This window comes from Globicephala melas, chromosome 1 (assembly GCF_963455315.2).
Source record: "Globicephala melas chromosome 1, mGloMel1.2, whole genome shotgun sequence".
NCBI lineage: Eukaryota > Metazoa > Chordata > Mammalia > Artiodactyla > Delphinidae > Globicephala > Globicephala melas.
In genome coordinates, this window is record NC_083314.1 from 21,513,354 (window position 1) to 21,541,284 (window position 27,931).

Sequence of the window (27,931 nt, forward strand, 5' to 3'; positions counted from 1 at the left end):
ATCTGGAGTCTACCTCTAAGAGAGAAAAGCTTTCCAACAATCAGAATGGCCTCAGAAAGGCCTGGGCCAGCCTGCAAAGCAATGAGGTGCCCTTCTCTGCAGGGGCTTCTTAAGAGATGGTGCCTCCCAGTAAGAGAGCAAAAGGATTCTGGTCCTGGGGCCTTGGAGTCAGGTGTCGCCAGGGTGCCCTTTGGATCTCGGAGAGGCAGCAGTGAGTGGTGGCGTGAAGTGAGATCTTAGTTCCCTGCCCAGGAATGGAACCTGGGTAGCCTGGATGAAAACCAGGAATCCTAGCCACCATAACCCCTGGCTCCTGCCCCCAGTGAAAAATGCATTTCTCACGAGGCAAAATCTGTAAAAACAGATACAAAGTTTATTATTAGAGACACAGCACAACAAGTGGGAGAGCACACAGAGAAACAGTTTGTTTACTTAAGACAGAAGCAAGGCAGAGATGCACACCCAGAGAGAAAGGGTGTGGGCATCCTCCCTAATGAGAAGCTCAGTAAAGAGGCGTTGAAGTCATAAGGCAGTTCTTCCGTGTCTTTGTTTACCTTTGGCCAATTATCTGGTTTCTTTTTCCACACCTGATCTGCCTCAGGACCCTCTCGAACATGCATGCGCAACTTCTTTCCAAGATCGATTATAGCCCAGAGGCCTATGGGACGGCCTTAGCATCACATATTGTGGAGTGGCGCCCTCTCCTTTTTGCCCCCAAGGAGTCTTTCTGCGCACGTGCAATGTTTCCCTTGCCCCAAGGATGGGAAATGTATGACCTCTTGATCTTTTAATTAGTCCCACTCTATCCCTGCCATAAAAATGTCCAATGTCTGGTTATTTACCCTATTTCTGTTGCTGGTTTTTATATTGAGGTGCAGATCTGGAAACACAGACAGGAGTCTGGTCATAAATATGTAGTCCTGGAGCCCGCTTGTCTCTTGCTTCAGGAAATGTAAACAGGGGGCTGGTAATGAATGTCCGGCCTGGAGCCCATCTTCTCACCCCAGGAAGTGTGAACAGGAGGCCAGTTCTAAGTGTCTAGTCCTGGAGCCCATCTATCTCCCGCCTCACTTTCACCTTGGGGAGTCATTCTTCGTAGGAATGAAGGTGGGTCACTGGGACAGGACCCCGAAAAGGCCTGCTTCATGGGGAAGTAATGTTAACATCTGACCAGGGACAAAAATCACCCCAATCCATCGGATGAGAGAAAATCTTAGAGGCAGATGTTTGACAGCTGTTAATAGTGGTAGCCTCTGAAAAGCAAGATTATGGATGACTCATATACCTTTCGGCTGCCTTGCTGTAAATTTCTACAGATTCCTTTAGCAACAGAAAAATAAATGAACGAAGTTATCCACACGTGTATTAAAGGGCTCTCCCATAGCGAAGTGCTCCGCACTTAATCCTTTTCTGTGCCAACCGATGGCCAGCACTTAAGAGGACTTAAGTCCTCTCTCCTGAGTCACCGTTTTGGCCTTGTGACTACGCTTGGGGCGTTATTTAAACCCTAGACGTTTCAACTTTCCATAATTGTGCTTTGTTTCCTTGAAGAAAGGGGTTTTCAGTGGATAAGACTTGCCCAACTCTGCCTCTCTCTAGCCATGGGCAAGTTTCTTTATTTGCAAACTGATGATAAAGTCACACATCCCTCCCAGGGCTACAGTGAGAAGTGAATGAGTTAAAATGTGGGAAGGCTGGCAGCTCACAGCCACTGTCCCTCAGCCTCGAGGTAATGACCCGTGAGGCCACCGGGAGTGCAGGTATGATGGCTCTGCACAGCCCCTCCTCTGCAGAGGTTAGGGGTCATCAATGTCACAGATGGAGTTTGGGACAGGAGCAATGCTGCGACGCGACGCCCTGCCCTGGAGAGTGAGGAGGACAGAGGCAAGACCAGACCACCAACCTGGCCTGTTATGGGGCTTGAAAGTACCCGAGGGTCTGCCGGTCAACCTGGAAGAGGCTGACCAGGTGTCATGGATCTGATGAAGAGGCTGGTAGCACATGAAGGGATGGTGGCACAGCTAGGTGTAGATGCCTTTGACTGATGGACATTTAGGTTCTGTGGTCTCGTGGGGCAGAGCACCCTCTCCCCCAAAGGCTACCTGCCTCTCTTTCACTCCTTGTCCCCCCACCACCACATAAAATAACCACCGACGCACAGACCCACACACAGCTCTCGCCAGCCCTTTCCCTCCTTTTTTTCACAGCACTTACCACTTGTTCTATTTGGTGTGTGTGTGCATAACATAAACATACCTGGACTTACTGACTCTGCCCTTTTCTTCTCCCCATGCCCTCCCCCACCGTGGGAGGGGGAGACGCCCTTGGGGGAGGGACTTGAGTTTTGCTCTGAGCTGTACTGTCCGCAACTAGCACTGAACCTGCTCAGTTGCCGGTTGAGAAATATTTGTTGAATGAATTAATGAAATCTCTCCTCCCACTTACATGACTGCTTTTCAGTTTCTAATTTCAAGTTACGAGTGGACTATGGACTGCAAACTACTATATCTATTGTGCCCTGATGCCAATTAAAAAAAAATCAATCTTTAGACTCACCTGAAATGAACCTGATTTTCATCTGGCATCTGAACCTGTTACAGGTCCCAAGCGAGAACAAATTTAGCATCCTTCAAGATTTGAGACCTCACGTAAATCCCAAAGTCTTCCCTTTCTTCCAGCTTTGTCACACACTAAGCAGCGGGAAGGAGCGTTCCTGGCATTTGTCCCTCATCCCCTTTGCTGCTAATCATGCTGTGCTCCCTACCCGGCTCAGCCTCTTGACCTCAAATGCCTCTACTGCTCTCCAGCAGGGATAGAAGGAGCCTGTGAAGTTCCACCGGGGCAAATTTTCATTGTTGTGTGTCAGCTCATCCCACAGCCAGCTGCTTGGAACTTGGCTGCAGGGGAAGGAAAGGAAGGAGGGGGGAAAGTGTGGCACCAGAGCCGTCACTGGGCTAACGACTCTCCAGAGGCTTCACCTTGAGAACGAGGGTGGCAGGCACATCTGGACTGCACGTGATCTCCAGGGCGGCCTCGTTTGCTCAGTCAAGATCATCAGGAAGCCAGCGTTGGCAGATCTCGCTTCTGCTTCCTCTCTTTTTCAACGTGACTGAAGCTTTAGCTGGTCATGTAATTTACCTCAGTACAGCACGGAATATAGTCAATAATATAATAACTTTGTATGGTGACAGATGCTTACTAGACATTGTGGTGGTCAATTCATAATGCATATAAATGTCAAAGCACTATGTTGTACACCCAAAACTAATATAATATTGTATGTCAACTATATTTCAATAAAAGAAAAAAATCACCCAAGCCCCATCCAGGAACTCTGATTCAACAGGTCTGCAGTGAGGCCCAGGTAGCATTTAAAAAAAAAATTTTTATTGAAGTAAAGTTGAATTACAATGTCATGTCAATTTCTCTGTACAGCAAAGTGATTTAGTTATATATATATATATTTTCATATTCTTTTCCCTTATGGTTTGTCACAGGATATTGAATATAGTTCCCTGTGCTACCCAGTAGGACCTTGTTGTTTATCCATCTATATATGATAGTTTGCATCTGTTAATCCCAATCTTCCAATCCTTCCCTTCCCCATTCTCCCCACCCTTGGCAACCACAAGTCTGTTCTCTATGTCTATGAGTCTGTTTCATTTTCGTAGATATGCTCCTTTGGGTTGTATTTTAGATTCCACATATAAGTGATATCATATGGTATTTTGTCTTTCTCTTTCTGACCTTCTTTGCTTAGTATGACAATCTCTAGGTCCATCCATGTTGCTGCAAATGGCATTATTTCATTCTTTTTTATGGCTGAGTAATATTCCATTGTATATATGTACCACATCTTCTTTATCCATTCATCTGTCAATGGACATTTAGGTTGTTTCCATGTTTTGGCTATTGTAAATAGTGCTGCTATGAACATAGGGGTGCAAGTATCATTTTGAATTATAGTTTTCTCTGGGAATATGCCCAGGACTGGGATTGCCGGATCATATGGCAACTCTATTTTTAGTTTTTTAAGGAACCTCCATACTGTTTTCCATAGTGGCTGCCCCAATTTACATTCCCACCAACAGTGTAAGACGGGTCCCTTTTCTCCACAGCCTCTCCGGCATTTATTATTTGTAGACTTTTTAATGATGGCCATTCTGTGCAGTGTGAGGTGGTACCTCATTATTGTTTTGATTTGCATTTCTGTAATAATTAGCGATGAGCATCTTTTCATGTGCCTATTGGCCATCTGTATGTCTTCTTTGGAGAAATGTCTATTTAGGTCTTCTGCACATTTTTTGATTGGGTCATCTGAGTTTTTTTGTTACTGAATTGTATGAGCTGTTCATATATTTTGGGAATTAAACCCTTGTCGGTTGCAACATTTGCAAATATTTTCTCCCAGTCCATAGGTTGTCTTTCACTTTGTTTATGGTTTCCTTTGCTGTGCAAAAGCTTGTAAGTTTGATTAGGTCCCATTTGTTTATTTTTGCTTTCATTTCTATTGACTTGGGAGACTGCCAGGTAGCCTATTTTTAAGAGCCTCAGTTGATTCTTGTGTCATCGAGTTGAGAAATCCTGACACAGGATTCAAAGGCCTTTTGTAGCCTTACGATTCAATAGTCTTGAGAAGGAGAATATGTAAACTGTAGGTAATATTTTGCAAGATAAAACACATGCTAATGTTGCTGGATAACCTGAGATCCCCTGCGATGTGGAGAAATACCCATTGTTCTCTAGGATTCAAAGGCATTTGAAAAGCACAATGCAAACACTGGCTTCTGATTATGACTAAGGAGGGATGTGAGCATACTCTAAGGTTCCTAGAGTTAAACATTTGCCCATTTTCTTAAATCTTTTACTTCCGAGGCTGGGCAATACAATAGTTATTTCTTTGCCTCCACCCTAGCCATTTAAAAATCACTATTTAAAATATACATGGACAGGACTTTCCCTGGTGGTTCAGTGGTTAAGAATCTGCACTTCCACTGCAGGGGGCAAGGGTTCGTTCCCTGGTCAGGGAAGTTCCACATGCCATGTGGTGCGATCAAAAATTAAATAAATAAATAAATAAAATCTTGTCTGTCAGAACATCAGAGTTTACTGAGCGGCAACTGTGTAGAGAGGTTTCTGATACTAGTTGCTTGAGTTCAAAGAAAAAAATGTTATTCACTATTTAATAAAGATGATTATTATTACAACTCACACTAGTGAATGATTTAGAAGGCATTTTGGTAGTTCCCCAGGGGACATGACACAGAAGTCCATCTCCTGCCCCCAAAGCCAGCAGGATGTAGGAGGACAAAGTCTTTAGAGTTAAGACAGTCTCGGGTTTGAATTTCCAGATGCCACTTATTAGCTGTGTGACCAAGACAAGTTGTTCAACCTCTCTGAGCCTGTTTTCTCAAATACAAAGTGAAGATACTATATGTCTGAGTTTTAATGTATTAGTATACAGTTTATAAGTCCACCTTCCTCTTCTTCCCCCATCCCATGCCACCAGCAATAACAAAGCCTGTGACATTTTGTGTGTCAAGGCACAGATGCTCCAAACCTGTGCCGTGCAAGGTGCAAAATTAAAGTGGCACAAACAATGTCATTTTTAATAAATGAATCTAAGCTGGACTATAAACTGAGTTTGGCAATAAACGGTCAGAGAATCTGAATGCTGCTTCAACATCCAAGTTCTAAGTGAGCTGAGAGTAATAAAGGAGGCAGTTGGAAAAAAGCAGATATGAAGTAGATGCTCAAAAAGTATTTGTTGAATTAATTAATTTGCTTTTGCCTCCTTTTCAGATAGGGCTTTTTTATTTGAAAAACAGACTTCCTTATACGTACGCTGCAAAACAGGGCTTCTACAGTTCCCTAATCTATTTCCGTCACCCGTATCTCCACTTCTAAAGGCCTCGGTTATCGTGAAACTCATTTAGCTTTCTGCATTATTAGTTTTGAGAAAGTTCAAGCTAGCAAAACTTCCTGGAGTCTGTAAGGAAGACCCATTGTCCATTTACCAGGCTCACTCACAGTTAGCCAGAGTAGCAGAGGTTTTCCTGTCTGTGCAATGACGGTAATTAGAATTTCGGTTGTAATAAATATATATTATCTCCTCCTTAAAACTTTCTGCTTTAGAGAGAGAATGCTTGTGTGGGCCAAGCTCTTAGAACCAGTTTCTTTTGAATGCCTTGAGCACATTCAGGGGCTCCTTAGCCACAGAGAAGTATTGCTAAAAGGACTTCTGATCAGCAATAACTAAATGCCTGAGGAAGCCCCACCTCCAAAGCTTTGCTGATTTCTCTTCAGAGAGCCATGAGCCGTGAAGTTCCAGTTTGGCGGATTCCTGGGGTAGAAACAACATAAAATCTCCAGCAAATCTCCCCTATGTTAGCTGTGCTTTGTGCCATAGGGCAAAGTGATTCAATTGTGCTATTAAAAAGTTACTTTGTTCTTATTATGTGTCAAGTGCTATAATGCAAAAATGAATTAAGGACTCTGCCATTGAGAAGCTAGTACTTAAGTAGAGGGTGTTTAATGGCCACAGTCCAGGTCAGCACAGTCTGAGCAGAAAGTGGAGTGAGGGATTGGGCAGGGCTTCTCACCATGGGTATTTCAAGCCCAGAAGTGGGTCTTGTGTTTGGGTGGAGGGAGGAGGTGGGTAATGGGAACACCGTGAGCCAGGCCTGAGATGTGAAAGAACATGGTGTTCCACTGGAATGCCAATATATCCAGTCAGGGGAGGGGGGCCAGGACAGGTGCCAAAGGTGGATTGATGTCAGATTACAAAGGCCCATGCATAATTAGACCAATGTGTTTAGGCCACAGGAGGATGCTAAGCTGAGAAGTGACATGATTAATTAGTATCTTTTGAAGGCAACCCCGGTTTTAGTGTGTAAGCGATTGGAATAGGAGATTAAATAGGAGGCCAAAGTAAACGTATGAAAGACAAAGACAGCTTGAGCTAGGTGTCTGTGAGAATAAGTACATCTAAGTAATAAATGCCTGATCACTGAACAGAAGAACTGAAGATGCCTTCCACCTTCCTAGCTTGGGTGATGAGGACTGTGGGAGACAGAGCAGGTGTTCAGATAGAGGGAAGGGAAGCTAAGGAGCTGTCGAGTTTCTCCCTCTTGACACTTACTGTGGTCTTGGAAAACAGAACGTCCTTGGCTGCGATGTAACATGGACTGCTTATCTCCACACCTAAGAAGTTCTTTGGAACACACTTTGGTGAGTTCCTCCCTCCCTCCCCCTCTCAGGGGCAAGGCCTACCTGGCAGTGGAACCAGACTGCATGGGCAACATGCCATCTAAGGAAACATTCCCAAAGGCAGCATTGGCCCAGACAACCTCGATGGCTGCAGGCATCTTTGAAGCTCATATTCTCCCAGGAAGAGAGAATATTAGTGTTGGGCTAATTTAAATAACAAAATTCCACTCCCACTCACCTCTTCAACTTTATTTTCTCACCACTGACCAGATGGGAGGATAGTATGAGCAAAACGCCTGATGTTTTAAGGGGAAAGAGAAAAGAGTGGCTGGCTTATCCTCAAGTATACTGGGCTCTATGCACCTCTTTACTTTTAAGTGACCCATGTTTTCAATATTGATACTCCTATTGTTTTAAATTTTTGAAATGTTTATTATAAATAAAATCAGATGAAGAATCATGAATTACAGAAAAAATTTTCATAAGTTTTTAAAAAACCTTTTTTTAAAATAAATTTATTTTATTTATTTTTACTTATTTATTTTTGGCTGTGTTGGGTCTTTGTTGCTGCGTGTGGGCTTTCTCTAGTTGCGGCGAGCGGGGGCTACTCGTGGTTGCGGTGCGCAGGCTTCTGGTTGTGGTGGCTTCTCTTGTTGCGTAGCACGGGCTCTAGGCACGTGGGCTTCAGTAGTTATGGTGCGTGGGCTCAGTAGTTGTGGCTCACGGGCTTAGTTGCTCCGCGGCATGCGGAATCTTCCCAAACCAGGGCTCAAACCCGTGTCCCCTGCGTTGGCAGGCAGGTTCTTAACCACTGTGCCACCAGGGAAGCCCTAAAAAATCTTTTTAACTGAAGTGAACATACTTATAGAAAAGAGCTATGATAAGCACACGGTGCAATGAATCATCAGTAAGAAAACACATGCATGAAGCCATCACCAGATCAAGGAGGGCGTGGCCAGCATCCCAGAGGCTGGCCCACTTGGTGCTCCTTCCAGGCACTGCCCTCCAATACTAACCATAAACCTGACTTCTAATGGTATCGATCAGTTGCCTTTTTGAATTTTATACATTAATAAGTAGAATCACACGAGATGATTTCAAGACTGGCATCTTCCTCTCAGTATCTGTGAGAATCACCTGTGTTGTTGCATACAGTTCATCATTGCTGTGTAGTATTCTAGTGCATGAAAACACCATGTTTATCCATTCTACGGCTGATGGATATTTAGGTTGTTTCCATTTTTGGTCAATTATGAATTTTGCTATTTTGGTGTGTGCACTTCTGTTGGATACATATGTCAGAGTGGAACTGCTGGGTTATAAGCTATTCACATGTCCCTTTATCTTTTCTCATAGGACAAAGTGAGATTTCTATTACCCAATGAATCAACATTTTTAGTTCTCACATGGAGGGAGGGGCTGGGCACAGCCAGCAGTCTAATTTTGACAGTCCTGTTGTCTAAGAAAGGTAATTCATTTAACATTTATTAAATGCTTCCTGTGATCCAGGCACTGGGCTGGATGCTAAGGAGACAAGACTGACAGGATCCCTTCCTCACGAAACTTAGCAGGACACCCCAAGTCAGACAACTATAATGCCTGCACATTTAACTGAATATTTTTGTTTGTCCTTATTTTGTAAAAATAAGTTGAAAATTAAAAATGCTGATGCCAGTGATAAGCATAGGTCTCATGGACCTAAAGCAATGGAGTTAAGGGTAGCCTCTGAATGATGTGGGATTCCATTTTATCCCAAATCTATCTGGCCTCTCAGCTCTGGAACATGGGCAGTGCAAAAATGTATCCAAATCCATTCAGTTCCTGAGTTCAGGTAGTGAGAACTTCAACAGTGAGAGATATTAACAATGACTAAAGATTGTGCCTAACATGTAACTAGGTGCTTTCTAACTATTTTAGCTTTTGGAAATAAGATGCTCCTATAAACACAACTTTGATGTGTTTTCAGCAATATCCTGTGGATGAATGTTAGAGCGCACCTGTCTTTAGTTTCTCAGACACCAGCCCCTCTCCCCTCTGCAGGTCTCTATTGTCAGTTAGATCATGTATTCCCTTCCTGCATTTCCCTCTCAGCCTTCAGGACTCAGCTGAGGCATCATTTTCTCCGGAGAACTCTCCCTGGACGCCACTGCCCTTCCTCTGTGCTCCTCCTAATGAATGGCATCTATTCTTATCCCTTCACAGTCATTCTCAGGCTGTTTTGCAACTGCCTCTTTACTTGTTTCACTGTATTAATTAGGACATTAATTTGGCTGCTTTAACAGAGATCAAAATATAATTGCTTAAGCACGATAAAGGTCACATATAAAAGTCTAGGCCAACTGTGTCTGAGCAGTGAGAAAACTGCTCCACAAGTGTCCAGGGACCTTGGCTTTTTATGTCTTATTGCTCTGTCACCCCCTAGAATGTCTCCATTTATATGGTCACAGCTGGTTCATCATCACTTCATCACATTCTAGCCCTGGAAAAGGAAAAGTGGAATTAAGAGAGCAAGCAGAGTTTTCCTCTTTTTTAAACCAGTTGTGGTTTCTGAGGACATTCCCAGAGTCTGCCTATGGGCTAAGATGCATGAGTTCGAGGCAGGCTGCCCCCAGTTAATAATGGGTTCGCAGTCCAAGCCGCTTCTTTTTTTGGGGGGGGGGGGCGGGGGTCGTGGCCCTCGCTGGGCGGCACACAGTATCTTAGTTCTGCGACCGGGGATTGAACCCACGCCCCCTGCAATGGAAATGCGGAGTCCTAACCACTGGACCGCCAAGTCTCCAAGCTGCTGCTTCTTTGTAAGGATGTGGCCAGAAGCTGCACTCATCACCTGAGTTCATATCACACTAGCCAGAACTTAATCACTCTCCTACTCAAAGGAAGAAGGGATGAACGGATAGTATGGGACAATCAGCTATTTCTGCTAACAAATTAGGCGGAAACTAGGCAACAAACTAGGCCAAATTAGGCAGTAAGTTCTGAGTTTGTTGACCATTATGTTATCAGTGCTCAGCACAAAGCATTTAATGAAACTGCCTAATCTTTCACGATGCTACAGAGGATACAATTCCAGATGTTTCTCAACAGAGGACTGGACGTTGTTCACAAAAGAAAGAAAAGCTGGACCGCTGTAGACCAGAATTCTGACTCTTCTTATGCATGTATACACACAGGTGACTTTGAACAAGCTCTGAACCTTATTCTTTTTTTTTTTTTTTTTTTTTGGTACGTGGGCCTCTCACTGTTGTGGCCTCTCCCATTGCAGAGCACAGGCTCCGGACGCGCAGGCTCAGCGGCCATGGCTCACGGGCCCAGCCACTCCATAGCATGTGGGATCTTCCCGGACCGGGGCACGAACCCATGTCCCCTGCATCGGCAGGCGGACTCTCAACCACTGCGCCACCAGGGAGGCCCTGAACCTTATTCTTTTTAATGGGGATGCCATCCGATCCCCATTGTATGGGGAGTATGACAGTGTCTAGCACACAGATGGTACTTAGAACATGTTATCTTTCCTTCCTTATGGAGAAGGGCTGGCAATATCCACTGTGACATTAGTTGGTTAGCTTTCTGCCCAATAACTGCCGCTGTCCAACCTACGCAGCAGCTGATTTGCAAAGCTGATGGACATGCAGCCCATCTGATCTCTGATGCGGTCGACATTTTATGTTTAGGCTAAGCTAAACTACCAGAAAGTTCGGTAGGTAGACCTAATTGTCTAGAAATTGTCAAGAAAATTCAATCGTCAAGAAAATCCCTCATAACCTACATATATGATATACCAGACTGTGTCTCTCTTTTTTGACCATGTGGCTTGAGGGATCTCACGTCCCTAACCAGGGATTGAACCCGAGCCATGGCAGTGAAAGCCCAGAATCCTAACCACGAGGCCACCAGGGAACTCCGCGTGTTTCTCTTTTGATCTGGCTGATATCACGCACAATCAAATCTACTCCTCAAATTTCATAACTGTTTAAGACCTTCTGGCCCACCTTCTAATTTAACTTTCATTCCTAATCATCTCTGCCTAGGACATGATCCTGATTTGCTTTTTCTTTTGGTCTTCCTTCCTCTGGGGTCCTACAGCACCCTCCTTTCCATGCCCCTTCCTTGGGCATTGTGATATTCTGTTTAGATGTCTGTATCCATCTGTGAACTCCTTGAAAAAAAGGACTGTGTCTTACTTACCTGACTTGCTTTGATCTATTAATATTTTTTCCATCTTATCAATTACATTCTTAAAAGTAGCATAAACATTTTTATAGACTGAGGTGGAGTAGAAATTTTGGAAGGAAAAAAGGAGGTAACCAAGGCCGTCTATACAACCTAAGAATACACCGTGAGCAGCACTGTAAATGAGGGATGAGATGAAACATGACACAAATTAAACCCTCCCAAAAGTATCAGCTAGAGACCTGTGAAAGATGCACAGAGGACAGTGTGAAGGGGCTCCCAACTGGCTGAATCTCAGACAATCTGAACATCATATAATGAGAGTAATGGAAAACACACTGCAGAAGTAGTAATACCTGAGTTTGATGAGGAATGGGATATTTACATAGTTTCCAAGTACCTCCACACAACACACGTATGAATTACAAAGGAAAAGAGTAACTTCACAGTGTAAGAAGCTTGGCAGAACCACCTTAATTAAGTGACCAAAGTGAACATCACCAGTATTGGGGCAAATCAAAACTGCACATCACCTGACACGACCAGTGAGAAGAGCATCACCTCATGATATTCCTGCCAAAGATGCACAACCTGTGTCTAATCACGAGGAAACATCAGACAAATCCAGATTGAGGGCATTTTACAAAGTAACTGGCCTATAACCTTCAAGAGTGTCAAAAGTCAAGACAGGAGCTGTTCCAGACTTTAAGGAAACTAAAGAGAAACAGCAACCGGTTGCAATAGCTAATTCTAAACTAGATCCCTTTGTTATAAAGGACATTATTGGGACAACTGGAGAAACCTGAATGGAGCCTGAGGATTACATGGTAGCAAAGTATCACAGCTGATGTCCTGATGTTGATGGCTGGTTATGCAGGGAAACCTGGTGTGTAGGAAGTGTACATTAAAGTATTTGGGGGTGATGGGGCATCAGGTTGGCCAATACTCTCAGACAGTTTGGGGGGAGGGGGAGTTCTTTCTATTGTGACTGCAACTTTCCTGTAGTAGAGTCAAGGTTGTTTCAAAATAAACATTCTATTTAAAAAATGTATCTTATTTTATTTTGACAGTTAAAAATTATTTTCTTTTTCTTAAACAGGAGGTATAGGGTGTTTCCGTACAAGGTTGGCCAGATGGGAAGAATCTTTAGCTCTGACTTGGCCTCATTAATTTGAGCATAAAATGCTTACGTGAGACCACATCTGTGTCAAGTTGAAAGTGGACAGCTCAGAGCACGTGGGTATCTTTGGCAGCTCGATGCCCTGGACTCCCTGAAGGCCTGCTGCTTGAGAAGTCACCGGCTGAGGGACCACTGCAGAGCTTCATACATTGCTTGATCCTGAGAGGAGAGGACAGAATATAGAGCTGGTCACTGTCTGACATGGGTTTACCTGTGTTCCCCAAAATTCAGATGTTGAAGTCCTCACCCCCAGTACCTCAGAGTGTGACTGGATTTGGAGACAGGGTCTTAAAAGTGGTGATTAAGTTAAAATGAAGTCATTAGGGTGGGCTCTACTACATCCAATACAACTTGGTGTCTTTATAAGAACAGATGATTAAGGACTTCCCTGGTGGTGCAGTGGTTAAGAATCCTCCTGCCAATACAGGGGACATGGGTTTGAGCCCTGGTCCAGGAAGATCCCACATGCCGCGGAGCAACTAAGCCCGTGCGCCACAACTACTGAGCCTGTGCTCTAGAGCCCACGAGCCACAACTATGAGCCTGCATGCCACAACTACTGAAGGCTGCGTGCCTAGAGCCCATGCTCTGCAACGAGAAGCCACCACAATGAGAAGTCGCGGGCGGCAATGAAGAACAGCCCCCGCTCGCCACAACTAGAGAAAGCCCACACGCAGCAACGAAGACCCAACACAGCCAAAAATAAATAAATTAATTAATTAAAAAAAAAAAAAAGAAGAGATGATTAAGACACAGACACGCACAGAGAGAAGACCATGTAAAGACACAGGGAGAAGACCGTCATCTCCAAACAGGGCCCAGAAGAAACCAACCCTGCCAGTACCTTGATCTTGGACTTCTAATTTCCAGATCTGTGAGAAAATAAATTTCTGTGGTTTAAGCCACCCAGTTGGTGGTACTTTGTTATAGCAACTGGAGCAAACAAAGAGAGGTGGCCTTACCTCCCTGATCTAAAGTCCATATAGACTCCTTTTTACAGGGAATGCCTATGACTCTTATAATTGTTGACTAAAGTTTGCTGTAAAAATCAGATTAAAAGATTCTTATGTCTATATCTATTTAATGAAGAAAGCAAAACTCTAAACTGTACTGGGTCCAGATGAAAATGGGAGGCAGAAGCAGAGGCATCTTATACTACATTAACATTTGTAAACTGCCACAGCATTTTCCAGTTGGTGGTATCATTCTACATTTTCAGTAACAATGTATGAAAGTTCTAGTTGCTTCACATCCCTGCCACCATTTGGTGCTGTCAGTCTTTTATTTATCTATGTATATATGTTTGGCTGCGTTGGGTCTTTGTTGCTGTGCGCGGGCTTTCTCTAGTTGCGGCGAGTGGGGGCTACTTTTTGTTGCGGTGCGCGGGCTTCTCATTGCAGTGGCTTCTTTTGTTGTGGAGCACGGGCTCTAGGCACGTGGGCTTCAGTAGTTGTGGCACACGGGCTTAGTTGCTCTGTGGCATTTGGGATCTTACTGGACCAGGGCTCGAACCCATGCCCCCTTCATTGGCAGGAGGATTCTTAACCACTGAACCACCAGGGAAGTCCTGTTGTCAGTCCCTTAAATTTTAGTCATTCTGGTAGATGTGTAGTGGATTCTCACTGTGGTCACACTAACTTTCTTTTTTTTTTTTTTGGTGAGGCTGTGGAGCAACAAGAATTCTCATCTATTGCTGGTGGGAATGCAAAATGGTGCAGCCATTCTGGAAGACAGTTTGGCAGTTTCTTACCAAACTAAACATGCTCTTACTAGAAAATCCAGCAATCATGCTCCATGGTATTTAACCAACTGAGTTGAAAATGTATGTCCACACAAAAACATGCATACAAATGTTTACAGCAGCTCTATTCATAATTGCCAAAACCTGAAAGCAACCAAGATGGCCTTCAGTATGTGAATGGATAAATTATGGCACATCCAGACAATGGAACATTTAGTGCTAGAAAGAAGTGGACTATCAAGCCATGAAGGACAGAGAGGAACCTTAAATGCATATCACTGTGAAAGAAGTCAACCTGAAAACACTAATGTATGATTCCAACTGTAGGACATTCTGGAAAAGGCAAAGCTATAGAGACAGTAAAAATATCAGGGGTTGGGGGAGGGAGTGTTGAGCACAGAGCAGTGAAACTATACTGTAAGACACTATGGTGGTAGATTTATGTCATTACGTATTTGTCAAATCCCATAGAACAGGAGTCCCCAACCCCTGGTACTGGTCCGTGGCCTGTTAGGAACTGGGCCACACAGCAGGAGGTGAGTGGCAGGTGAGCGAGCAAAGCTTCATCTGTGTTTGCAGCCGCTCCCCATCGCTCGCATTACTGCCTGAGCTCTGCCTCCTGTCAGCATTATGGTGAGTTGTATAATTATTTCATTATATATTACAATAAAGTGCATGATAAATGTAATGTTCCCTGACCAGCAATCGAACCCAGGCCCTCGGCAGTGAAAGCACCAAGTCCTAACCACTGGACCGACTCCCCTCAAGTACCTCTCAAACCGTGTCAAAGGTGAACAGAAAATAGGTATTAGTGAAATGCTGAATTAACTCTGAAATAGGATAAAAAGGCCTCTGTATTTCAACACCACTGCTAAATAATATATGTAAAGACATTTTAAGCATGCTTTGCTTATAGCCAGATTAAAGCAATTCCTTTTTAATAATAAAATAACATTTTAAGTTATAAAACAATATTTTTGTAGAAATGTAAAGAAAATACAGATAAGCAAAAAAAAAAGAAATTAATCCTTAATTTCCAAAGATAACTATCATTACTATTTTGGCCTTACAGATCTTTTAAATTATTATTTTTTAAGTATTTAATTTTTAAAGATAGGTAATACATTCACATGGTTCAAAATTCAAACAGGATGGAAGGTCAACTTTCACACCTCTGTCCTCCAGTTACTCAGTTTCTTTTCCCACAAGCCACCACTGTTAGTTTCATAAGTAATAATTTCATAAGGGCCAGTTAATATGCCAAACAAGGAAAGTAGTCTCTTTACCTTAATGTTGTGCCTTATTTTTTTAAAAGATCAAACAAAGTAATAATCAGCTTGGTCATCTGTCTCATTTATCGTTTACTCAAAATTCATACCATGCCTACCTCCAAAAGAGAATATCTTCTTATTCACTAGTGTAGTTTCCAGAGATCAAATACTTAAAGATTTATGATCACCAAAAATATTAAAGAGAATATATTAGAATCAAGTAGCATCACTAGGGCATACATGTAGCCTTCCAAGGGATGTTCCTAAGAGGATAAAAAAAATTCTACCTTGTGTGGAATTATAGGTCCAGTTTTTTAATAAAATCAGTCATATGGCCTTTGTCATACTGTAGTTGATACCTCTGAAGCAAAAGCTGCTTGCAAACAATTTTCTAACATTAACAGAATTGAGTGAGCAGGTTAATATGTATTCTATGTACACATCTATGGTAGTGCTTACCATACAACTCTTAATGGCTCAAAATGGTTCCTAATCCACATCTTATGTGATTTTAAATATATCTTGTGAGTCTAGCACAGAGGCTGGCATATGTACAGTAGGTATGTGATATTTATGGATGGATGGGATCTTAGGCAACTCAATACACAGCTAGAGGCAAGAGGCACTATACTTGGGAAGTTTTTCTCTCATAAATGTCAATGTGACAGGCTTGATCAAGCAAATGGATGAACCATATAACCCTGAGTGTGAAGAAGAGAATCAATGTGTTCCAGCCAGTGGGTGTGGAAAACACTAAAACAATGAGTTAATAAAACAGGAGAGTTTCTATGGTGTGGCTTTAGTAGAGGAGGAAAAAAAAATTATAATTTATGTTTGAGTGAGGTTTCCTTCCTGACATCTGAACAATGCAATAGTAGGCAGAGTGAAAAGGCTATAATTTGAGATAATAGCTGGGAAAATAATCTCAAGGTCTCAACATTTATTAATAGTTAACCTAGCCTCAGGTCTCTGGTGAGCAGTTATTACTGAAAAAACCAAACCAGCAAAATAAGTTATGCTTCATAGGTCTATGAAGTGACACATGTTGGACAAGAGAATTTGACTTAATTGAGGGGAGAGAATTAACAGTGACTGAGAAGCAACTGGCAAAAAGAGTTCAATCTTCTTTGTTGGGATATCTGTCATAACAAATTACCAGTCTATTAAGTCTTCTTAGGACCACAATAGGACATGGCCTCTCACCAGAAACTAGGACAGGGCAGGTACCTTCAGATGGAGCCTAAAAGTTTGGTACCAATGAAGTGGGAATGAATGAGGAATACGGGTAGAGACTCAGAGAAGGAATATTTGCTCATGTGTTCACCTTCCACCCTCAACTGGTTACCAAGGATTTACTGGGTCAGGTGACACGTTGCTGCATTTGGCCTCTAAACTACACCCTACTATCATGTCAGCCAATTGCTGGACACGGAATTCACTTCACATGCCGTTGTTGCCCAACCTCAAATTAACAACCATGTGGCACCTGGGAGCCAACTGCTTCAAGGAAGAAGGCACCAGCTAGTAGGAATGATTTACCTGGCAGGAGAGCATGATGAATATTTCAGAACTGTAAAGACCAGCTCTGCGGACTTTGGGAGAGAATGTGCACACCCTTCTTCTTTCAGTTTTCTTTTTCCTTTTTTGACATCTCCTGATCATTTATTTAATGTTAACTCACTTCAAAGCAACTGCTATCTCTGTAAGTATGTCTGAAATGTTAAAATGTAGTAAGTGTTCCTTTTACATTTAACAAAATCTAGTGATTCTCTTTTAGTGTGAAAAGACTACCCTGCCGCTAACAAGTCAATTAACTTGATGCCAGTGTCTTATCTACAGCTTTTCATTCTAGGGCTTGAAGTCATGACCTTTACAAAACTATGCCCTTTAGGATCTGCCTGGCCAGAGTATCTAATTTCCTAGTGAGTCATAGTGATTGGTTTTGTCATGGGCTCTAACCTGAGCTGGACTAATCACAGGCTCCCTGAAACTCTCCTGCCAGAGCTATCAGGGAATTCTCTTGCTCTGGGGATTAATAAACCCCCTGTGTGTCTGGGCCTGCAGGCAGCCATCTACCCCCATGAGATGAAGCAATGAGGTTTATGGATCTCACATGCCTGAAGCCAGCAGTACTCTCAACTTCCTTGTTATGTGGACCAATAAGTTCCTCTTTTTTCCCACTTACATTAGTTTGAGTTGGGTTTCTGTCATTTACAACTAAAAGAGCCCTAATATTAAAAGTAGAAAGGGGTGGCTGATAAATGAGCTGCTCAACCTTACATTCAGAAAAACATCTCAACAAATGCCACACCTTTCTTTTGGTTTGATATGTTTTTCTTTTGGTCTGATTTTTGAAATGGATTTTATTTGACCATACAACTCCTCTAATTTCAACTGAATTCTCCTAAATTAGAAGGAAGAAGTTCCTCTAAAAATAGAGCTGGCATAGAATCCAGCAATCCCACCCCTGGGCATATATCCAGAAAAAAACTCTAGTTCGAAAAGATATATGTACCCCAATGTTCACAGCAGCACTATTTACAACAATCAAGACATGGATGCAACCTAAATGTCCATCAACAGATGAATGGATAAAGAAGATGTAGTATATATATACAATGGAACACTACTCAGCCATAAAAAGAATGAAATAATGCCATTTGAAGCAACATGGACACACCTAGAGATTATCGTACTAAGTGAAGTAAGTCAGATAAAGACAAATACCATATGATATTACTTATATACAGACTCTAAAATATGATACAAATGAACTTATTTACAAAACAGAAACACTCACAGACATAGAAAACAAACTTATGGCTACCAAAGGGGCTATAAAGGGGAAGGATAAATTAGGAGTTTGGGATTGCAGATACAAACTACTGTATATAAAATAAACAACAAGGTCCTACTGTGTAGCACAGGGAACTATATTTAGTATCTCATAATAAACCATAATGGAAAAGAAAATGAAAAAGAATATATATACATACATATCATATACATATATATATATCTGCATCACTTTGCTGAACACCAGAAACTAACACAACATTGTTAATCAACTATACTTCAATTAAAAAAAAAATTTAAGGAAGGAAGAAGTTCTTTGGTACAGCTTTGAACTGTGAAGGACTAGAACCAGAACAAGAAAGGACTGAGGCCCCAATAAACATAACGTAACACTGGTTTCAAATTTACCTGCAAAGAGTAAGCAAAGGTGGTAAAATAAAGATTTAATCTTTAATTATTATACCTGCAAGGATGAAAACGTGGCCAAATTTAAGGACAGGCCAAACAATTTTCAAACTTTGCATGATATGTTTGTAGCCATCTGTAATAAAATTACTTGAACATTGAACACAGAAGCTTTTCAAAATTACAGCAAGCAAATTAGAGAAAGAAGAACAACAAAACCCCAAAGTTAGCAGAAGGAAAGAAATCATAAACATCAGATCAGAAATAAATGAAAAAGAAATGAAGGAAACGATAACAAAGATCAATAAAACTAAAACGTGGTTCTTTGAGAAGATAAACAAAATTGATAAACCATTAGCCAGACTCATCAAGAAAAAAAAAAAGGGAGGGCTTCCCTGGTGGCGCAGTGGTTGAGAGTCCGCCTGCCGATGCAGGGGACACGGGTTCGTGCCCCGGTCCGGGAAGATCCCACATGCCGCGGAGTGGCTGGGCCCGTGAGCCATGGCCGCTGAGCCTGCGCGTCCGCAGCCTGTGCTCCGCAACGGGAGAGGCCACAACGGTGAGAGGCCCGCGTACCAACAAAAAAAAAAAAAAAAAAAAAAGAAAAAAAAGGGAGAAGACTCAAATCAATAGAACTACAAATGAAAAAGGAGAAGTAACAACTGACACTGCAGAAATACAAAGGATCATGGGAGATTACTACAAGCAACTCTATGCCAATAAAATGGACAACCTGGAAGAAATGGACAAATTCTTAGAAATGCACAACCTGCCAAGACTGAACCAAGAAGAAACAGAAAATATGAACAGACCAATCACAAGCACTGAAATTGAAACTGTGATTAAAAATCTTCTAACAAACAAAAGCCCAGGACAGATAGCTTCACAGGCAAATTATATCAAACATTTAGAGAAGAGCTAACACCTTACCTTCTCAAACTCTTCCAAAATACAGCAGAGGGAGCAACACTCCCAAACTCATTCTACGAGGCCACCATCACCCTGATACCAAAATCAGACAAGGACGTCACAAAAAAGAAAACTACAGGCCAATATCACTAATGAACACAGATGCAAAAATCCTCAATATCACTAATGAACACAGATGCAAAAATCCTCAACAAAATACTAGCAAACAGAATCCAACAGCACATTAAAAGGATCATACACCATGATCAGGTAGGGTTTATTCCAGGAATGCAAGGATTCTTCAATACATGCAAACCAATCAACGTGATACACCATATTAACAAACTGAAGGAGAAAAACCATATGATCATCTCAATAGATGCAGAGAAAGCTTTTAACAAAATTCAACGCCCATTTATGATAAAACCCTGCAGAAAGTAGGCATAGAGGGAACTTTCCTCAACATAATAAAGGCCATATATGACAAACCCACAGCTAACATCATTCTCAATGGTGAAAAACTGAAACCATTTCCACAAAGATCAGGAACAAGACAAGGTTGCCCACTCTCACCACTATTATTCAACATAGCTTTGGAAGTTTTAGCCACAGCAAAGGGAAGAAAAAGAAATAAAAGGAATCCAAACTGGAAAAGAAGAAGTAAAGCTGTCACTGTTTGCAGATGGCATGATACTATCCATAGAGAATCGTAAAGATGTTACCAGAAAACTGCTAGAGCTAATCAATGAATTTGGTAAAGTAGCAGGATACAAAATTAATGCACAGAAATCTCTGGCATTACTATACACTAATGATGAAAAGTCTGAAACTGAAATTAAGAAAACACTCCCATTTACCACTGCAACAAAAAGAATAAAGTATCTAGGAATAAACCTACCTAAGGAGACAAAAGACCTGTTTGCAGAAAACTATAAGACACTGATGAAAGAAATTAAAGATGATACAAACAGATGGACAGATATACCATGTTCTTGGATTGGAAGAATCAACATTGTGAAAATGACTCTACTACCCAAAGCAATCTACAGATTCAATGCAATCCCTATCAAACTACCACTGGCATTTTTCACAGAACTAGAACAAAAAATTTCACAATTTGTATGGAAACACAAAAGACCCCCAATAGCCAAAGCAATCCTGAGAACGAAAAATGGAGCTGGAGGAATCAGGCTCCCTGCCTTCAGACTATACTACAAAGCTACAGTAATCAAGACAGTATGGTACTGGCACAAAAACCGAAATATTGATCAATATAACAGGATAGAAATCCCAGAGGTAAACCCACACACATGTGGTCACCTTATCTTTGATAAAGGAGGCAAGAATATACAGTGGAGAAAAGACAGCGTCTTCAAGAAGTGGTGCTGGGAAAACTGGACAGCTGCATGTAAAAATATGAAATTAGAACACTCCCTAACACCATACACAAAAATAAACTCAAAATGGATTAAAGACCTAAATGTAAGGCCAGAAACTATCAAACTCTTAGAGGAAAACATAGGCAGAACACTCTATGACATAAATCACAGCAAGATCCTTTTTGACCCACCTCCTAGAGAAATGGAAAGAAAAACAAAAATAAACAAATGGGACCTAATGAAATTTCAAAGCTTTCACACAGCAAAGGAAACCATAAACAAGACAAAAAGACAACCCTCAGAATGGGAGAAAATATTTGTAAATGAAGCAACTGACAAAGGATTAATCTCCAAAATTTACAAGCAGCTCATGCAGCTCAATAACAAAAAAACAAACAACGCAATCCAAAAATGGGCAGAAGACCTAAAAAGACATTTCTCCAAATAAGATATACAGACTGCCAACAAACACATGAAAGAATGCTCAACATCATTAATCATTAGAGAAATGCAAATCAAAACTACAATGAGATATCATCTCACACCGGTCAGAATGGTCATCAACAAAAAATCTAGAAACAATAAATGCTGGAGAGGGTGTGAAGAAAAGGGAACACTCTTGAACTGTTGGGGGGAATGTAAATTGATACATCCACTGTATCAATATAAATTGATACAGTGGGATAGAGAGGGTGGGAGGGAAATGCAAGAGGGAGGAGATATGGGGATATATGTAAATGTATAGCTGATTCACTTTGTCATAAAGCAGAAACTATTAAACTACTAGAAAAAAAGCAAAGGAGAACATTTTTGCAAACTTAGGATAGTCAAGATTTCTTATGACAGAAGCAGACAAATTATAAAAAAAAAGATAAATTGAACTTCATCTAAATTAAAAACTTCTGCTCTTCAATAGATGCCTTTAGAAAATAAAAAGGTCAACAACAGGTTAGGAGAAAATATCCTCAATATGCATATCTGATAAAAGGCTTCTATCTAAGATGAACTAAGAATTTGTACAACTGAATAATAAGGAAACAACTCAATTTTTTAAGAGCAAAAGATGAGGACACAAAATAAGATATCCAAATGACCAATAAGCATATGAAACAATGCTCAACATTTTAGTCATTAGGGAAACACACATTTAGACCACACAAGGATACTATTCCACATCCAGTAGAATGGCTAAAATTAAAAGACTGAAAATATTTAAGTGTTGGTGAGACTGTGAGCCAACTAGAACTCTCATAAAATGTAAAACGGTATTACAGCCACTTTGGAAAGAAGGCTGGCAGTTCTCTATAAAGTTAAACATAAATTCACCATAAGACCCACCAATTCCTCTCCTGGTCATTTTTTTCCTTTAATGTGTATTTATTTATTTATTTGGCTGCATTGGGACTTAGTTGCGGCATCTGGGATTTTTTAGTTGTGGTAAATTTTTTAGTTGCAGCATGTGGGATCTAGTTCCCTGACCAGGGATCGAACTGGGGCCCCCTGCGTTGGCAGCATGGTCTTAGCCACTGGACCACCAAGGAAGTCCCCTCTCTTGGTTATTTACTCAAGAGAAATAAAAACACATGTTCCCCCACCCCCCCAAAAAAAACCCACACACATTCAGAGCACCATTATCCATAAAAGCCAAAAACTGGAAACAACTGAAGTGTCCACCAACAGGGGAAAGGATAAGCAAATTGTGGTATATTCATATAATGGGAAACTACTCAGCAAGAGGATACATCAAGCTAGTGAAAAACTGAGTGAAGTGGATGAGTCTCTAAAACAATAAACTGAGCAAAAGAAGCCAGACAAATGAGTGTATATTGTATGACTGCATGTATGACTGCATTTACATAAAGTTCTAAAACAGGCAAAGTTTGAGCATGATGACAGATGTCAGATCAGGGGTTACCTAGAGCAGCGTTTAGAAAGGGACTGACAACTACAAAAGAACACAAGGGACTTTCTGAAGTGATTAAAATGTCCTCTATATTGATTGTAGTGCTGGTTACATTTGCCAAAACTTACAGAACTGTACTTGTGCATTACATAGGTAAATTAAATTTCAATTAAAAAAAGGTTACAGCATGAGAGTGCCAAATGCAGAGCTATGTCAGTATGTCCTAATTCCTGAAAAGCCTCAAAACTTGGCTGTAGATAAGAAACAATTTCAATTAAAAAGATTTTTTTTTAATAACTAAATCTTTGGGAGGACACATATCAGTACTCTCTTGTTGATCAGAATGAAAACTTCCAGTAAGATTAACTGTAAAACTGTTTCTGATTTTAATTAATAAGATTATCTTATTCAAAGATATTCAGTAAAATAAAAACATTTCCTCTAGTATACAAAAATGCCTGAGAGGTCAAAGCAGACTTTCGTTTCTCCAAATATGGTAGAAGAACCAGTCCAAGTTCAGCAGACTTGACTTTACTCTAGCAGAAAAAGAAGTAAGTCATAGGCCTAAAAGATACCACCACCAGCCCAAACCCCTTAACTGATTATTTTAGTTAAAAGTGATAAGATGGTCAACTAACTTAGAGCATTTACACCAAAACCGGAGGCACTGGAACAAAGCAACCCATCGCATATATTGGGTTGGTCAAAAAAGTTCTTTCGGGTTTTTCTGTAAGATGTTATGGAAAAACCTGAACGAACTTTTTTGGTCAACCCAGTAAGTGTTTGAACTTGGACTTAAGTGTTTTCAATGAGTAATCATAAACACTGAGCCTGGAGTAATAAATGGCAAACGACTTAAAGGAACTTTTAGTATAGTCAATAAACAGGATCTCGTGGCTAAGGCACATTCTAGGAGTTCAGAAACACAAGATATCCAAGTGAACAAAACTTATCACAACAGTTTTCAATTTATGCATCTCTTAGGGTTGGATATTTTGTTGCTCTCTTTGTAAGTGTCATAGTAACCTGACTTCCCTTAATAGCAAATATTTAACTTATTACAAACAGAATACCTCAACACAGTAAGAAATAAATATGGGAAAGTCCGGTAGTTTTTGTAAGGACAAGTCACAGTGATTTTTAACCCTTCTCTGACCTTATGGTGAAGGTATTTTAGTCTCCTGAAACTAGGGGTAAGTCCATAGTGCTTAGTCTGGGCAGCTTAGGTTGAAGAAGATAAGAAATTATTTGTTTAAAAGGGTGAAATGAAGCAGGTCCAATAATACTTGAATGAGACTGATTAAAAATTCTGAGCTTGTGGAAACAGACACAAGAGGTCATTTTCTCTTTGTGTTTAGTCTCTAAAAACATTCAACATTACAGTCTCTCAAGAACACTCTCACAAAGGCAACTGTTTTGCTCGTTTTCATGAGTTCACATACCTACTACACTCAATTCTAGGCGCTTTTCTCTTATACCTTTAAGAGCACTGCTTACAACCCAATCCAAAAATGGGCAGAAGACCTAAAAAGACATTTCTCCAAAGAAGATATACAGAGTGCCAACAAACACATGAAAGAATGCTCAACATCATTAAAGAAATGCAAATCAAAACTACAATAAGATATCATCTCATACCAGTCAGAATGGCCATCATCAAAAAATCTAGAAACAATAAATGCTGGAGAGGGTGTGGAGAAAAGGGAACCCTCTTGCACTGCTGGAGGGAATGTGAATTGATACAGCCACTATGGAGAACAGTATGGAGGTTCCTTAAAAAACTACAAATAGACTTACCATACGACCCAGCAATCCCACTACTGGGCATATACCCTGAGAAAACCATAATTCAAAAAGAGTCATGTACCAAAATGTTCATTGCAGCTCTATTTACAATAGCCCGGAGATGGAAACAACCTAAGTGTCCATCATCGGATGAATGGATAAAGAAATGTGGCACATATATACAATGGAATATTACTCAGCCATAAAAAGAAACGAAATTGAGCTATTTGTAATGAGGTGGATAGACCTAGAGTCTGTCATACAGAGTGAAGTAAGTCAGAAAGAGAAAGACAAATACCGTATGCTAACACATATATATGGAATTTAAGAAAAAAAATGTCATGAAGAACCTAGGGGTAAGACAGGAATAAAGACACAGACCTACTAGAGAATGGACTTGAGGATATGGGGAGGGGGAAGGGTGAGCTGTGACAAAGCAAGAGAGGGGCATGGACATATATACACTACCAAACGTAAGGTAGATAGCTAGTGGGAAGCAGCTGCATAGCACAGGGAGATCAGCTAGGTGGTCTGTGACCACCTAGAGGGGTGGGATAGGGAGGATGGGAGGGAGGGAGACGCAAGAGGGAAGAGATATGGGAGCATATGTATATGTATAACTGATTCACTTTGTTATAAAGCAGAAACTAACACACCATTGTAAAGCAATTATACCCCAATAAAGATGTTAAAAAAAAAGAGCACTGCTTACCTCTTTTGATACAGATGACTTTACTTTCTTGAAAGCTTCTTCAAAGTGCTTCTGACTAACCTTGAGTTCACCTGTGGAGCAAATGCATAAATATACATATCTGGTACAGTATGCTAATTGTGATTTACAACTTAATTTCTCTTGAGAGACTTCTAAGCATTCAAGGGGAACACTGAGGAAATTAATGATGACAGTGGTTCTACTCTTTTTCAGAACAATACTCAAGCCAGATATATTCTGCTCAAGTTTTTAGACACTTTTTAATTTTAATTTAATTTACAAATACCTGACCACATTTAATTTTACATAAATGTGTAATGTTTACAATATCCTATATTAAAAAGTGTAATCTTTTTATTTGTAATCTTTTTTCCCCCAGCAATCAAAACAGTTTATTGTGGAACAAATTACACCAAAAAGTACTTTGTCCAGACTTAATTAAAGATTCTTATCCTTTAAAGAAAACAGTTCATGTGTTTTGTTACTTTGTTTTTCTCCCCAGCTTTATTGAGATATTGTTGGCATATAACACATTCAAGTTTAAGGAGTACAACATGATGATATGGTGGGTGAATATATTGCAAAATAGTTATCACAGTAGGGTTAGTTAACACCTCTATCCCCTCATGACAGCTTTTTAATTTTTGTGGTGATAATTTTTAAGATCTACTTTCCAAACAACTTTCAAGTACAGCTCACACTTGAACAATGCCAGGGTTAGGAGTGGTGACCCTCAGTCAAAAATCTGCATATAATGTTAAAGTTGGCCCTCCGAATCTGCGGTTCCATTATCTGCGGATTCAACTGACTGTCGATTGTGTAGTGCTATACTACACATCTACTGAAAAGAATCCACGTGTAAGTGCATCTGCACAGTTCAAACCCATGTTGTTCAAGGGTTAACTGCATATAACACAGTATTGCTAATTATTACACTGGATCCTCAGAACTTACTCATCTTGTAGCAGGAAGTTTGTAACCTTTGACCAGTATCTCCCCATTTTCCCCACATTCTGCTCCTCAGATTTTAATGCAGTACCACCCAAAGAAAACTATCACTCATAAACAGATAATCCTTTGTTATCTTTGTACTGTTTACTTTAACTTAATGGCAATGTTCATGAAAAAGTAGAACTGTTCTCTTTCAGGATAATTCAAATAAATTTAACTAAGAATGGAAAGTAGGATTCCATAGTATTCAAGAGTGCATACACGTAATTAGATGCTATGGAATTATATCATAATACATAATATATACAGGTCATATCACAACACTGGAATAGAAGGGTGTTTTAATTCCTTAAAAGGTTATGCCATCACACAGTAAGAGAAATTTAATAACTAAATGTTAAATAAGCCTTGGTTTACAATTTTAGTATGACAACGTAAGTGATGACAATTTATACTTAAAATAGTAAACTTTTATACAGATATTAAGATAGTGTATTTAAAAGTAAAATACAATGTGTTGCTGAACAGGTCAAATGGAAGTTGAATGGCATTACTGATTTCAGGTTCTGTAAGATATCAATGAAAAGTCCCTGAAGGGGCTTCCCTGGTGGAGCAGTGGTTGAGAGTCCGCCTGCCGATGCAGGGGACACGGGTTCGTGCCCCGGTCCGGGAAGGTCCCACATGCCGCAGAGCGGCTGGGCCCATGAGCCATGGCCGCTGAGCCTGCGCGTCTGGAGCCTGCGCTCCGCAACGGGAGAGGCCACAACAGTGAGAGGCCCGCGTACTGCAAAAAAAAAAAAAAAAAAAAAGTCCCTGAAGGACAGACAGCTGCAAATGCAAACTGTAGCAAAGCAGGGATGTCAAAATTTGTTACACATGTTTATAAAGTAACATCCAATTAGAATTATTATTTTTTTTAAAAAAAACATTTATTTATTCATTTGGCTGTGCCGGGTCTCAGTTGCGGCACGCAGGATCTTCATTGCCATGTGTGGGATCTTTGTTGTGGCATGTGGGATCTTTAGTTGCGGCATGCGGAATCTAGTTCCCTGACCAGGGATCAAACCTGGGCCCCATGCATTGGGAGCATGGAGTCTTAACCACTAGAACACCAGGGAAGTCCCCAATCAGAATTATTAGTAGCAGCTAATACATATACAGAGGCCTGCTAATTTTTAGTGACAAACAAATCCAAAGATAGTCATCAGATTCAGCTCTCAGGTAGCATACTACCACATAATGATTTCTTATAAGACATACTAATTTTGCTAATTATATCCCACCCACTTCCAAAATGAACTTAAAATAGCTTACAATAAAAGAAGTTCAGATAACTGAATCTTAAACAACCAAAAAAATGAGGGACTTCACAATCAAGATACACGTGTTGACAAATCTAAGCTAAGCATATGCTGCTGCAACTGTAAAGAAAATTTAGCTCCAAGATTCCTGGTAGCCAAAGAAAAAAGGGAAAAGAATAAAAGAAATAAATATGAATAAAGAAAGACATCTTCTGGGAAA

The 27,931-nt window shown here is 40.7% G+C and overlaps 1 protein-coding gene and 1 pseudogene across 5 annotated transcripts in view; both read right to left on the minus strand.

Annotated features, from left to right (window-relative positions):
- Positions 1–7,367, minus strand: part of LOC115859532 (large ribosomal subunit protein P1 pseudogene) — a 23,724-nt pseudogene extending 16,357 nt beyond the window's left edge.
- NVL (nuclear VCP like) overlaps positions 333–27,931 on the minus strand; it is a 109,806-nt gene continuing 82,207 nt past the window's right edge. For 4 of the 5 annotated variants that reach the window (XM_060300885.1, XM_030868398.2, XM_060300995.2 and 1 more), the window contains 2 exons: positions 25,460–25,530; positions 12,413–12,718 (listed from right to left, as the gene is read on the minus strand). In XM_060300885.1, coding sequence (XP_060156868.1) covers positions 12,674–12,718; positions 25,460–25,530 — 116 coding nt within the window. In that variant the 3' untranslated portion in view covers positions 12,413–12,673. Of the gene's footprint in view, positions 9,689–12,412; positions 12,719–25,459; positions 25,531–27,931 lie in introns of those variants that run through there. The other variant, XR_009564312.1, reaches the window with a different exon arrangement.